Here is a 13,434-nt window from a genome sequence, read left to right as displayed (position 1 = left end):
GGGGTTTTTTAGCTCCAATTAAATGAGGGCAGGGAAGTACCTGTAAGTAAATAAGCAGCTGGAGGAAATAAGGAGTTATCCTTGCTTCTGAGGAGACCTTTTTGAAATGTGCAAGAGGGTTAGCAGGCTCTTGTGCTGCTTTCTGCTTGTCCTGCACAGTTACAGCTCACTAAGCTGAAACTGGAGTACCAGACAAAGAAGTGGAAAGTTATCCAAAATTGCTCACTTGTTTAAAAGTAATATATACATTATTGTTAGTCCTTCTATGGCATTCAATCTTACAGCTACATTTCAGTTAAGTGTTCTTCTATGGGCACGTTCTTTCTCTCTTGGTTTTTTTGGCAGTAGTGTTCCTTTCTAACAGTATTTTAGTGCTGAGAATTGATGGCAAGCTATATTTTATCCATATAATGTTTAATTTAATAAGGCAAAATGTGATTATTTGAATTAATTAGTGAGTGTGTAAGAATTCAGTGTAATGCACTTTTGATACTCACTTTTAAATGTATGCTTATATCTATTGATTTATAAATATTTGAGGTATATTTATGCAAATTTAATATATTAGCAATGCAAGGTATTATAGATCATTTGCAAGAGTGTTGTAGTGTGAATTCACATTTTAGCAGTGAGTGGTGTTCATTAAATGCCTGTGCTTCAGCTGTGTGTTTGCATGGTGGTATTTTTTCTTTTAAGCCTTAGCTATTAAATCCATTCTAAAATACTGCAGAGTTGTATCTCAGCCTTTTTAAGTGATTGCTTGACTCCAGTGACTGTTTGGTATGGAAGCTATAGTCAAAATATGTCTATTTAAAACAGATGTAGTCATTAGCAGGCCCTCTAAACTGTGCTTCCCAGATTCTTCTAAGTCAAACAGTCTCCTAAGCAGGTTAGGAGGCAGATGATTATCACCGCTTCCCCACACGTCGCCTCACTCCTGCAGCGGCAAGGGGCTAGTGCAGTAGAAATCAGACTTGTTGCTTAGTTAACAGACAAGTTTGCTGCCATCCGTGCTCCTCATTCTGTCTTGAAGCTAAAAAGAAATACTAGTGCTTGCTCTACATTATCTATTTTATATATATTTTTATATATATATATATATATATATCAATAGGCACGGTAAGGAATGTTGCTCCCCTGAATGCTGCCGAGGGTTAGCATTGGTTGGTGATTTGTTGCATCATGTTGCAACACTCTGGACTGCTACAGGGAAGGTCCTTTGGGCCACTGTGATTCCAGAGAACAGCGCCCAGGGTGAATTTAACCATAGTGTGAGGAGCAGGAGGGGTGGGCTGCGATAATCTGCTGTGGAAGAGAGAAACAGCAGAGCCTGAGCAAGGCCTTGCTGGTAACAGAAGAAACAAGATTGTTTCCCAGAGTGCCCTAACCATGACCTTAGGATAGGGATTTCTGACTGACCCTGAGCCATGAAGCATTAAAAAAGCAACAAATGATCTACTGGGCTGTCACTTCTTGACCTCCCTGCGAACAGAGAAGCTTTTCTAGCTCTCACTGAGAGAATGGTATCATTTCTGTAGTTATCTTTACCGCTTTCAGACTGCGTTTCTCACCTGTTCAAAGAGACCTGTGGCAACTGCTACCGTTTCGCTCCAGTTATTTTCATGTTTTAGGATAACAGTTCTTGCACTTCTGTCATTTGCTGATGGACCCAGAAGCATGTGAACCTGCCCATCTGATTTCAATAGTCTTTTCCTAATCTGGTAAGGTGATTTGTCATTTTGTTAAGATACCCAACACGTACCTCTTCTTTAGGACTAGGGGAGTTGCCAGCATTGTGTACAGGGAGTAGGAAAAAAAAAAGGGGGGGGGGGGGGGGCAGGGTTTTTCATGGGGAATGGACTCTGTGGTCTACAAGCACAAAATTGTCTGGTCTCTCAGCTGTGACCCTGTTACAGCAGTCGCACACACACCCTTCCCCTGTGGCTGGCTTTACAAGAGAACAAAGGCAGCAGAAGTGGGTTTACACAGGTCTGGATAGAGGGTTTGCCTGCTCTTCGCAGAGTGTCTGTGCAGGTGATGCCCTGCATGATACAAACAGGTGTTACCACCTGCAAACGGCTGTTACAGGTGTGTTACTGGTGTTACAGGTCTGGGTCTGATGTGCATGTTCCATCACTAAGTAAAGCAAATGGTGTGTCTTGCAGCCAAACATCCTACTGCAGCAGAGTTTCAGTGGTCGTTCTCTTTGGGCTACATCTAAATATATATGAAGCCAGAGTTTGTCAGCATCACTCTGCTGGGTTGCATGCTGCCTGGTATGTTATGGTTACTCTGTGCTGCTGTAGTATAGACCATTGTAATCAGCCTCTGGATGCTCCTAAATTAAGGCAGATCATCTTTTACTCCTAAGAAACCTCCAGAACCCAGCTGCAGCTATAAAGCTGCTACCAAATGGAAGCTGGCCGCGGTTCAGAGTAGGGGCCAATATTTTTAACAGCATGAAATTTTGTTATAGGGCTTCTGGAAGGATTCTGTATATGAACTGGAGCAAAATCAAAACTGAAGTCCCCTGTGTGGAAAAACAGGTGAAGAAAAGGTTGGCTGTGTTTGAGAAGGGATGTGCATCTCTTATATATACTACAGATAACGTCCGAGAACATTAATTTGGAATAAGGTGTATCTTCCTTTACTCTTGGCTTATGTTAACAAGTGCATTATAGTGTCGTGACCTCTTGTGTCTGAGCTGGTGTCTAGTAGAACATACCGGCTGTATTAATCTAATCAACATAATCAGAAAATAATTTGATATTTTGTTAGGAATTAAATCATAAACTCTACCCATTCTGTATGGGCCTGTCCTTCTCCATGTACTTTCATATTGCCACTGGTGGCTTTTTGTTTGCATTACAGCAACCTGAGGGTAAACACAAGGCAAGATCCAAGACAGGAAGGCAAATTGGTTTTGCAAACATGGCAGGGAAAGTGTGTGGAATCAAATGCCAATATTAATGCATGACATCTGCTCTCTGCTCCAGTTCTGAGTAAAGTAATCCAGTCCTAATTACACACTGCTGTGTCCTCTACCAGCTAAGGAGAATGGTGCAGCCATTCTTAGCACCGGTATATAAATTTCTCTCTGGATCTGATAGATACATTAGATGCAGGGCAGGCTTTTCATTTTTTGGCTGTCAGTTGCTTTGGGTAGCACAGAGAGAGGGGAGGAGAAAGGTTGCGGCAGGAAAAGATCAAAATCTTCCAAAAAGAGCTCTGCTCCTAGAATAAAATTTTTTCCTAGACAACTTTCCCTGCAGACCTCAATCAATATTATTCTCATCTGAGTGCACATATTATTCATTAAGAAATGTTGGCAAGATATGCACTATAGTGTATGCCTTCATTAGAGTCTCCACCTGCCTGCTTTTATCAGAAGATCTTCAGTGACTTTCATCTTCATAGAACTTGTGTCTGTCTTTGGATTGGGAAAGAAATCTTGTAATTTTACAGGATGGGTTTATTATTTTTTTTAAAAAAAGTGAAATATTCACCTCTTTGGTTTGTGCATGTGTTTTCTCATCTCACATGTTAATGGATCAGGATTATCATCATTAGATTCAGACTGAACTGGATGCTGATGAAATCATGTGCAAAAGATAGTCCAGTGCCACAGACCCTCACTGGCTGTGTGACATGGGAATAGCTGGAATTCCTCCCTTGTCTGTTCAGCAGCCATGTCATATCCTTTGTGTGCACATACTGCTGTTGTGCCAACAGCCATTTTCCTATGGAATCAACATTTTCAGATGATGTGTTGTTAGAATGACACTATGAAGACCTGATAAATGTCACCCATGCCAAGTAGAGCCAGAGGGAGCCACAAAACACGAGGGACACTGGCAGCATCTTAGGATATTGTCATCACAAAGCAATGTGAGCCTGACATTGCATTTTCTCTTCTCAATTCATGTATTTCCATTTCTGACTAATCTGTGTCAATTCTGCCTAGTCTATTCAGCAGCAAGACAGTGAAGAAAGAATCTCACAGAAGAAAGGCACTGGGATTTTTGGACAGTATGTTATGGTCTAGCTCCATGACTGGGACCCTTGTGTGCTGCTGCAGTAAAAAAACTGATAGTAACAAAACAAAGAGCCAGCTCCATGGTTCTGCCTCCGTTCATCCATCTCACATTTGATTAGTCCCTGCTTGACATCGGGCTGGGAGCAATAAGCTCTGATCCTAACGGTGAATGTGGCATCAAGCCCGAGAGCTCCATGTGTCACTCCAGAACCAGATACTGTCTCACTGGATTCCTCCATAGAACAACTGAGGCAGATGTGTGGATGACAGATTCGTCTTTCGGGTCTACCTACCACACCCACCAAGGTAAGGAACAAAAGGCAGGTCTATCTGCAGGAAGACACTGCAGTAGCAATTAACTTTGAAGCAGAGAAGGATATACAGAAAAGCGAATTATTGGTCCAGATGAAAGGGAGAGACATAGAAACTGTCACCAGAATTTACTCCTAAGATTTAATGGGGTGGGTTTTGTGGGGTATTGTGAGGAGGGGTTTAAGGATTCTTTACCGCTTACTTTAAAGGATTCTGGAAACTGCACGGATACTGCTGTGTGCAGGGTCAGAGTTCATGTGTTGACTCACTTAGAGAGGTTGGGCTGAAGGTGCATTCCTGAACTTTTGCTTGACTTCAGTATGAATTGAAATTTTACATCGCTGTTGAGAACTGAAGGAGCATACGAGTGGAAGAACACATCTCACTGGAGCCTGGGAAAGTTTTGGGAAGTAGAAGGAGAAAGGAGGCTTCTTGGAAAGACGAATCTCCTTTTAGTATGCGTTCCCTGGAGCCCAGGGGAAGGCAGCCTGTCCCAGCCCCTTTTCTGGGCCTCCCCTAAAGCTATTCACTCGTGTCATAGGTTCCTCTGCCTTAGACCTGCCCTTCTTCCCAGGTGTATCGGTACTGCGAAGACACTGATGGACCTGCAAGGTGTCAAACCCAACCTGATCCTCCAGTAGCTTGTACCCACTCACAAAACCTTTCTGATGCTGGTTTCTCATGTAGAGAGAAACTTCATGGAGTTCTTTGCAGCTGAGCTGTTCTGGGGTGACAGGACCTGCCCCTTAAACGTCTTATGAAACAAGCAGCAGACCAAGAATTTAGGTCTTGCTACTTTTATTTTTTGAAAAAAATATTTTTCTTTTTAACTTTGTACTATGAAGAGCAGCAGCAAAACTTCTGAATAACTAATTTATCTGCTGTAAATTTCTCTAAAAGGTCATTACAGACTGTAAAGCCTAATGGCTTAAAGTGCCAGCCTTATATCACAGTGTTAAAGAACCCATTCTCTAGAGGTAGTGTTTTTGAAGCTTTGCCATTTTTCTCCTATCAAAGGAAATGCTGTATTTTTAACAGACTATTTTCTTTTTTAAAAAATGGCCTATATTTATGAAAAATAGTTAGCGTTCATTTCACATAACATAGTAACAGAATCGAGTGATTTATTTTTACAATGTATAGGCAGGGAAGTTAAGTAGATCAAGCAGGAGTTTAGAAATAATTGAGGTCTGTAGATCTCAGGTATGTATTTAAGTGGTCTTTTGAACTGCAGCCCATGTTCTGTGTGAACATAACTTTTCAGAGCACTTGTGATTTTCCTCTTTTACAGGACTGCTGAATTGTGGTATAAGGTCAGGCCCGTGGTCACTCTCTTCTGACACTAGCAAGGTAGGTGCAAGTGATTCTGAAATGGGTTATAACATAGAGATCTTTTGTAGCTAATCTAGTACAGAGCTGTGCAAATTGTCTTGGTTATTTGTGTGAATTCAAGAAATAAAACCCATGTGTCTAAACTGGCAGACAAAAGTCTCATCTGCTCAGAAATCTGACTTTGGAAATGGCTGCTAAATTCACCATATGCAGCCGTGGTCTTTGGTATGGCCTGATACTGCCTTCACTGTGGGATTCTGACTGGCATATGACTTAATCACCTTCTTTTTTGTTTTGATTTTTTTTTCTCCTGTCAGCTGAAAGATAAAATAAAAAACATATTAACCTCCCTTATGAAGCTTTATAATTCCCAACACTGAAACATTAACCAACTCCTTAATTAAGAGAGACTGAAAGTAGAAGAATGCTTTTATGTCATTAGCTGGTTTTTGCTCCAGTCATCTGCCTCATTCAAGCATAGGATAATATGAAACCTCACGGGTCTGCTAAAGGCTTGACTTAAGTATATTGCAGACTTCCTTTGCAATTTAATAAGAATGGCACATTGTTCTTAAGAAACTTCATTTTTTTCTTGCTTGTGCTCAAGGCTAGCAAAAGAAAAGTAAGAGCAGCTAGCGAGCAAGTACCTCAAGTCAGACCCAGAGGTCTGAGCCCTAGCCCTTACTGCAGCACATAGGTGTATTTATCCCTGGGTACCTCTTCCCTCCTGCACCAGGAATATCAGGAGTTAGCATTAGACCAGAAGGTTTCCTGGGCAGAGCACAGCTGTCCTTTTTTATCTGTAGTCTCTGCAGTATTGCGCATGATGACTTCTCAGAGCTGCCTAGACAGGACGAGTGCAAGGTACTATAATTGAATGAATAACGGTGCACGTTAATGATAAACTGGTACCGCAGCAACGGTGTTGTGTGGTCCTCCTCCGGCAGTGAGCTGCTTTAGTGCTTTATTCCACAGGACGGAGGGTCAGGGAACTGAGGCTTATTCCCAGTTCTGCCACTGATCCGTGTTAAGTTTTCCCAGTCACTCATTATGGCGCCCATTACCTATGGAAGCGCTTTTCGAAGGAATGATCTAGCTGTTCCTCTCTGGTGTCAAGGTACTAAAAAATAAAGTGTGGTAAAATTCTTTGCATAAGATTTCTAATCTACTGAGTGAAGGAGGCTCAAAAATTACTGGAACTTGCTCACTTCTCTGAAATGACTGGCTGAACAGAGATAATTGAAAACCATGCAGAACAATGCTTCACCACGCTGCAAAAAAGTCATTTGCCTAAAGTGGGAACCTTTACACTGGGGTTCATCCCTTCATTTTATCAAAGCTGTAAACCTAAAAATCCACAGAACTGTAACTGTAGGATAACAGCAAGCTGTTCAAACTGCATGATGTTTGTTTGGGAACGGAATGTTTTCGGTTTGTACTTTCTTTGCATTATTTTTCTCCCCTTGTGCCAAGCTCCCTCATGCGCATGCACATGTGCAAATTCTCTCTTGCCTTCTCCCTCCACCTCTTGCTTTTCCATCTCCAGTGACCACATCCCTCTCAGCTCAAGTGTGAACATCGCTTCTTAAGAACGATACCAAAGTCAGCGTCTGTTTCCTCAGTTTCTTCCTGTTCTACCTTGGGCATCCCAACAGTGACCTTGAGCTTCAGTACGTGCAGACGAACACCTGCTACTCGGTAAGTCTGTGTTTAGATGAAACTGCATCACCCCTGTAGCAAAGTCAGAATTAAGGCTCAACAGTTGCATACTAAGATCCAGAGATTCTGGGTTTGCACCCAAAAGTCTCCCTTGGCCACAGTGAGAAAAGGAATAGGCTCAAGGGCCAAAAGCACACTAAAAAATGAGTTGATGTATGGTGTTCTCCAGGATCAGTATTTTTCAAGTGCTGCTGTGTTCTTTCAGAAAAAAAGAAAAAAGACTAATCGAGTTAGATGGACCAAGTTCCGGTGGGTGCAGTATGTGCCATACAGTGGAAATTAAAGACCAGAGTATTAACAGGGTTTGTTGTGTTACAAAGCTGAAGGCATTTTTATCCTTGTCTGTGTGTACTCACAGAAAAACATACTGCACTAATGAAACACAACTTTGTGTTCCCAGTCATATTTATGCTTGCAAAGAATGAAGGTAGCTCAGGAAGTTTCTTGCCAAGCAGGCTTAGCTACAGGGGTGGGTTTTTTGGTGGGGGAGAAGAGGAAGTGCTTGTGGGTTCCCCCCGGCCCCTTGGCTTTAAGTTATGTGTACAAGGTGTGTTTTAAAGAGAGTGGTAGAGTTGCCAAACAAGCAAGTTCAATCATGGCTGTCTTGACGTGGGTGAATCGGAAGATGGGGAATTGGGGAAGGGATAGCTCCCATGAGATGATGTGCAGCATTTTCTCCATTGAAATCTATCAAAAATTGTCTGGTTCCCCTCAAGGGGAACCAGCCTGAACAGAAGTCCAAAAAAAGGCAATGTGAGGGGACCTAAATAAAAGCTAATAGATGAGCCGAGCTAATATTAGTTTCCTGATATATAAAGCCAAATGGATTAATGGATCAGCTCATGCATTGCCTAAGGAAACAAAAAGAAAATCTTCAATACTTTTGTGCACATTGAGGTTGTGAACAATAAAGGTATTTAGAAAGTAAAAACCTAATTTGGGGGAATCAATTACTACTTCTTTCTTCTTACCCGTTTTTTATTTAAAGGAGGTTCACACAGAGGTAAAATTTGGGCAGCACGCAAGCCAGAAGTCGTGCGTCTCAGATACTACAATGATGGTCGATCTCGGTTTGCATCAGTCTTGCCTAGGCTCTTTTTAGCATTCCAGCTTCAGCTAATGGAAATCAAGCCCATTATGGTAAATGTAGGAAGCAAGTACATTAATAGTGGGCACTGACATTAATTCAAATGGTAAACAATTCAGAACTGTTCCCAGTACATACTAGATTATGTATCATCTTACCTGCTGCTTCAGAGGGCCTCTTCTTTCACAGGTTGTTAAAGTACAGAAGGTTGTCTGCCACAGAGTTTTCTGCTTTGGTAAACAAAACTATTTGCAAATTATGCTTTGCTCCCCATCAGCCCTACATACTTTTTTCTTTTTGGATTTGGTTGCAAGAGAACTGCCACCGTCGCAACACTGATCCGTTCCTGGCTTTCAAAAAAGAGGGGCGGATGGGGCAAGTTTAGCAAAGGGGAGATGTGGGGAATAATCAAATGGAAAGGTAGAAAGAAAATTGAGCTTATTTATACAGTAACACGTGTGTTAGAGTAATGCCTCCCTTCCCCGGCTATACGCTCCCCCATTTTCTCTCTCACACACGTATATACACACACACTTTAACTGTGCTTTTGTGTTTTGTCAGAATTAATGAGAAAAGTTCCCTTGCCCTAGGGGTAATTAGTGTCCTTGGAGTTAAATAAGCTAATACTTAGACACCTCTGGCACAGGCAATTATGTTTGTGTATTGAATAATTGATTCAAAGAGGGGGGGAAGGGGCTGCTAATCAGATCTGAGCATAATGAATTGATTTAATTAACAGGGGAATCTGAGGGTCCCTGGGAAATGTGTGCATTTATTCAGCAGCAGGAGAGAGTGCAAAGCACATAAATTGAGAGAGAGCGAGTGAGCGAGGCAGGCGGCAAGTGCTTTTGCTTTCAGTGATAGGTTCACATCTTTCCTCCCTCCCACCCCCCTTCCTTTGAATATAATTTTAGATTTAGAGTGAAATCAAGAGAAAAGCACTTTAGAAGCCTGGAAAGCTCTTGCAGTAGCAACAGCAAAGGGGGGAGAGGTTGCGAGCTCTCACACGCGATTACGTTAAGACAATTTTTGACAGCGCAGGTTGGAGGGGACGGAGCGGGGGAGCCGGCCCCCGAGACTGTGCCTCCCTTACCTTTTCTCTCCCCCCATCCCCCGCCGCCTTCTTTTTTAATCCCTAAGCTGGCACCCGCGCCGCAGCGGCGGGGCCGGGGCCGAGGCGGCTGGCGCATCAGCCCGGCTCTCCGGCGCCCGGCGCGACCGTAGCCCGCCGCGGCCGCGCTCCCAACTCGCGTCCCGGGGCAGCGCCGGGCGGCCGCGCCGCTGCCCCCCGCCTCGGCAGCCCCCGGAGCCGCGCGGCGGCGGCTGGAGGGGGAGCGCCCCAAGGAGCCGGAGCGGCGGCGGCGGCGGCCGCCCTCGGCGCCCGGGACAATGGTGCTGGACAAGGAGGACGGTAGGTGGGAGCGGGGGGCGGCGGGCGCGGGGGGCTGCGCCGCGGCAGGGCGCCGCTGCCCGGCCTGTCCCGCATCGCCCGGCCGGTGCCTCACAAAGGGGCCCCGGCGAGCGCGCCCGGGACGGGCCCCCCCGCCCGCCGCCGCCCCGCCGCGGTTCGGAGGCCGAGCGGAGCGGGGTCTCCCCGCCCGGGCGTGCCCGGCCCCCGCCGAGCGGCGCGGCGGCCGCGCTGGGGACCCGGCGGATAGCGCCCCGGCCCCGGGGAGCGCTGCGGGGGGGCGGCTGCCGCCTGCAGCCCCGGCACCGGGCCCGCCATCGGCGCCGGGGGCCTTGGCGTGTGGCACCGGCGGGCCAACTTCGGTGCCCCCGAGGCCGTGGCCGCCGGAATGCCGCCCGCTCCCGTTCGGCGCCGCCTGGCGCGGTGCGTGAATGGCCATAAAATGTCTCGGGGGGGGGGGGGGGGCAACTCGGGAAAGTGGCCACCGGGCTGAGGAGGCCAGTGGGAGATGCCTTCCTGCGCGGTTTCCCGCCCCCCCCTTGTTTCTCTCCACCTTCCCCTTGCCTTTTGATCTGGAGTTTCTGCCTCCGAAGGTGAGCGCCCGCCGCCGCGGCCCCGCGGAGCGATGGGGCACGAAGAGAAGCCCCAGGCTGGCCTGTGCCGCCAGCTGTTGGGAGGGGGCCGGAGCGTGCACAGCTGCAAGGTTAAATGCTCCTGCCCCGGAGAGGTGCGTGGGGAGGGAGCCTGCTGCAAACCCGTCACATGCCTCTGGGCCCACAATCCTTTTCCCAGCGTTTTTTAATTCCTCCGGTTCCTGGCGGCCCTCTGAAGTAAGCTGATGTAGTGTTATTAATGGGGTCTATAATGCTCCAGTCGAAAGCGCGTGTTGAGGAGGGAATGAACTCATCTGAGTGGCCGGCGAGGGCTGACAGTAGAAAGACTTCTCTCATCCCTCGCCCCCTGTGTGCAAAGGTAAAAGGGTTAAGTAACGACAGAGGAACTGGGCGAGGGTAATTTCTTACTGGTATGTGCAGCAAGGTTTGTGTTTCTCTGACCTCGCTTTCAGGGGTGACCTGCGTTGCAAGAGCCCCCTGAATTTTGCTCGGTTGTTGGAGGAAAAGGCAGACAACGCTTTTAGAACGTCTCCATTAATACCCTTTAATAATAACAATGACTGGGTGATGTCTTAATCCCAGCGACTCTGTCCGAGTGTGCCTGCCAACCTGTATCCATTGCAATCTGATTGAGGAGCTAACAGCAGGATGCTGCCTCCCTTGCAGAAGCGAGAGGCACAGGTGAGCTGGGAGGAAAAACTGAGATCTGAAGAGGGTTTCCTGATAGGGGTGTTTGGGTTCTTTCAGGTGTCGCAGACATACTCATTAAACGCAAGGAGCTTGGGGCCGGCACGATGGTAGTGTAAGGAAATTAAACTAGAACCGTTGATTATCCAGACAGTTCTCAACAGCCTCCTTCCAGGAGATCTCATGAGTGGCTGCATGAAAGGGAATAATGGTGGCGATGGTAGGAAATTAGCGCAGGGTGCACTTAAAAAGGAGGAAAGAGGAAACAAACCCCTGATGAGAGGGATGTGGAGATCAGAGCAACAAACTGCAGTAACGCCTGGGAATCTCCTGGGCTGTTGACAGAGTAGTTATGCTGGAAGAGGAATTAGGCTCACTTTTAAAAGTGTGCTGGAGAAATTGGGGACAGGAGGTGGGATTGAGAGAAGAAACTTTTTATGAAGAGGTTATTTTACCTTTGTACGTTTCATTCTGCCTGATTCAAATGGGCTCCACTTGCCCGCTCATCTGTGAATGTTAAAAGGGGATGCTGGACCTGCGTAGGTTACAAATGGATTAAAATGGAAGCTTTTGCTAACTAAACCAACTCCTTTTGAAATCAAGCTTGAATGAGCTTGTTAATAAAATGGGTCTGGTTTACTCCCATAAATGGCGCTTTTTTTTTTTTTTTTTTTTCTTTTTCCCACCAGAGGCCAGTCTGATTTCTACCATCTAAAAATCCTGGCGTTGTGGCTAGTATCCGGTTCCCTCCTTGATTTTTAAGAGGCTTTGCCATGCGTGGGCTTTTTGGTTTTGATTCTTTGGTGGTGGGTTTTGGTTTTGGGGGGCAGGGTTTGAGGGGTTTTCTTCTTTTGAGGTCTCTGGCAGCAGTGGGGCTATTCGTAGTTAGTACTGTGTGGGGAAGTTTAGTATTTCAGAAATACCCCCCCTGCTCTCCCAGTGGTCCTTGTGCATCGCAAGGAGGATGCTTGCTGTCTAATAAATAGAGGTTGCAATGTATCCTTGCTTTTGCATCCCTGAAGGCTACTTACTTGGCAAGCTGGGTCATGGCCATGGCCTCAGAGGCAGCCACCCACTCTTCCAGCTCTGGGCTGGGGCTGTGACAGTGCCCTAGGGGTGCGTGCTAGCCCTAGTGTGACACTAGGATCACCCGTGAAGTCTAATAACTACTGTACAGCTTTGTGAGTGAAAAGCTTCCTTGGCAAGCACACTTTGTGGCGCCGAGAGAAGTAGTAGAGATGCAATAATACTTTTCTGTGGTCTTCATGGATATCGTTGAGGATGAAGGAGCAGACTGAAAAAAATAACAATAATAATGTTTTTGACTTGATGTGTTGCGGCATCACATCAAGTTATGTCAGGGAGGTAACATCATTTCATATGTTTGAAGTGACAATAGTGTAACCTGACTGATGCAACGTGACTTGATATGAGAAAATACCATTTTACAGTGGAACTTTGGTAAATACCTTCCCAAAAGAAATGTTAGGAGCTGAGCGAAGGGGAGGGGGGGGGAGGTTGAGAGTGAAAAACTTCAAGGCTTGCATTTTAGTCAGTTCCGCTGCATAAATCACTGCTGAATTTGCTGTGGGCAAGCCAACCTACGCACTATGCAGTGCATTTATAAATTTCAAGATAATGAGTTAAGATATTTCTCAAATACATAAATGTTTTGATTGCAAAGACCAGACTTCTGCTTAAAAAAGTAAACTGACATCAGGTATCATGATTAATTCCAACAGATTGTGTTAATTGTGGTTGACTTTAACTGCTGTACAAATTGTTGGGGGTTAGAAAACTTCTTTTGTTGGTGGTGTGTGAAATGAGTAAGCAGATAAAGCGTTTAAAAATATCTCCTCGCAAAGGGAGTAAACCAGCCTCTATGACATGATGGAGCAGTAAAGGAATAAAACATACATTGATCTGGTGCTGCGCATTTCTTCACAAGCGCGTTGCGTGTGCTACTCTGCCACGGAAGTCAGCTGCGATAGGCAGTGGCTAACTTCATTTTTATCAAAACCCTGCCTTTCTTGTAATTACCAAATAGCATAAGTTTAAATGTACCGTATATTTTGGGGTCAGTCTGTCCTTTTTGAAGGTGATAGGGTTGACAAGTACGCAAACAGAAAGACTGAACATTTTTGGAGTTCACCCGTTTCCTAAAGAAGGCCAATAGTGTATTAGAAGTATTAAAACACCTCACGTTTAGAAAAGCCTGTCTTCTTGTTAGTTTTTGCAC

General features: G+C 45.5%; 1 protein-coding gene and 1 long non-coding RNA gene across 4 annotated transcripts in view; both read left to right on the top strand.

Moving 5' to 3' along the window:
* Positions 1-1,748, top strand: part of LOC119154223 — a 9,416-nt gene extending 7,668 nt beyond the window's left edge. The window contains exon 4 of the long non-coding RNA XR_005106390.1: positions 1-1,748. This exon is cut by the window's left edge and continues 435 nt beyond it. This is a non-coding gene — a long non-coding RNA (uncharacterized LOC119154223).
* A 750-nt stretch (positions 1,749-2,498) lies between these two features.
* LMO1 (LIM domain only 1) overlaps positions 2,499-13,434 on the top strand; it is a 68,575-nt gene continuing 57,639 nt past the window's right edge. The window contains exons 1-4 of one of the 3 annotated variants that reach the window (XM_037403334.1): positions 2,499-2,546; positions 3,965-4,342; positions 5,640-5,698; positions 7,227-7,378. Coding sequence is in view for 1 of the 3 variants with exons in the window: in XM_037403332.1 (XP_037259229.1) it covers positions 9,876-9,897 (22 nt within the window). In the remaining 2 variants the exon portion in view is untranslated. Of the gene's footprint in view, positions 2,547-2,808; positions 4,343-5,639; positions 5,699-7,226; positions 7,379-9,406; positions 9,898-13,434 lie in introns of those variants that run through there. The other 2 variants (XM_037403333.1, XM_037403332.1) reach the window with 2 other exon arrangements.

This window comes from Falco rusticolus, chromosome 10 (assembly GCF_015220075.1).
Source record: "Falco rusticolus isolate bFalRus1 chromosome 10, bFalRus1.pri, whole genome shotgun sequence".
NCBI lineage: Eukaryota > Metazoa > Chordata > Aves > Falconiformes > Falconidae > Falco > Falco rusticolus.
The sequence above is the reverse complement of the archived record's forward strand: the minus strand, read 5'-3'. Positions and strand labels throughout refer to the sequence as shown.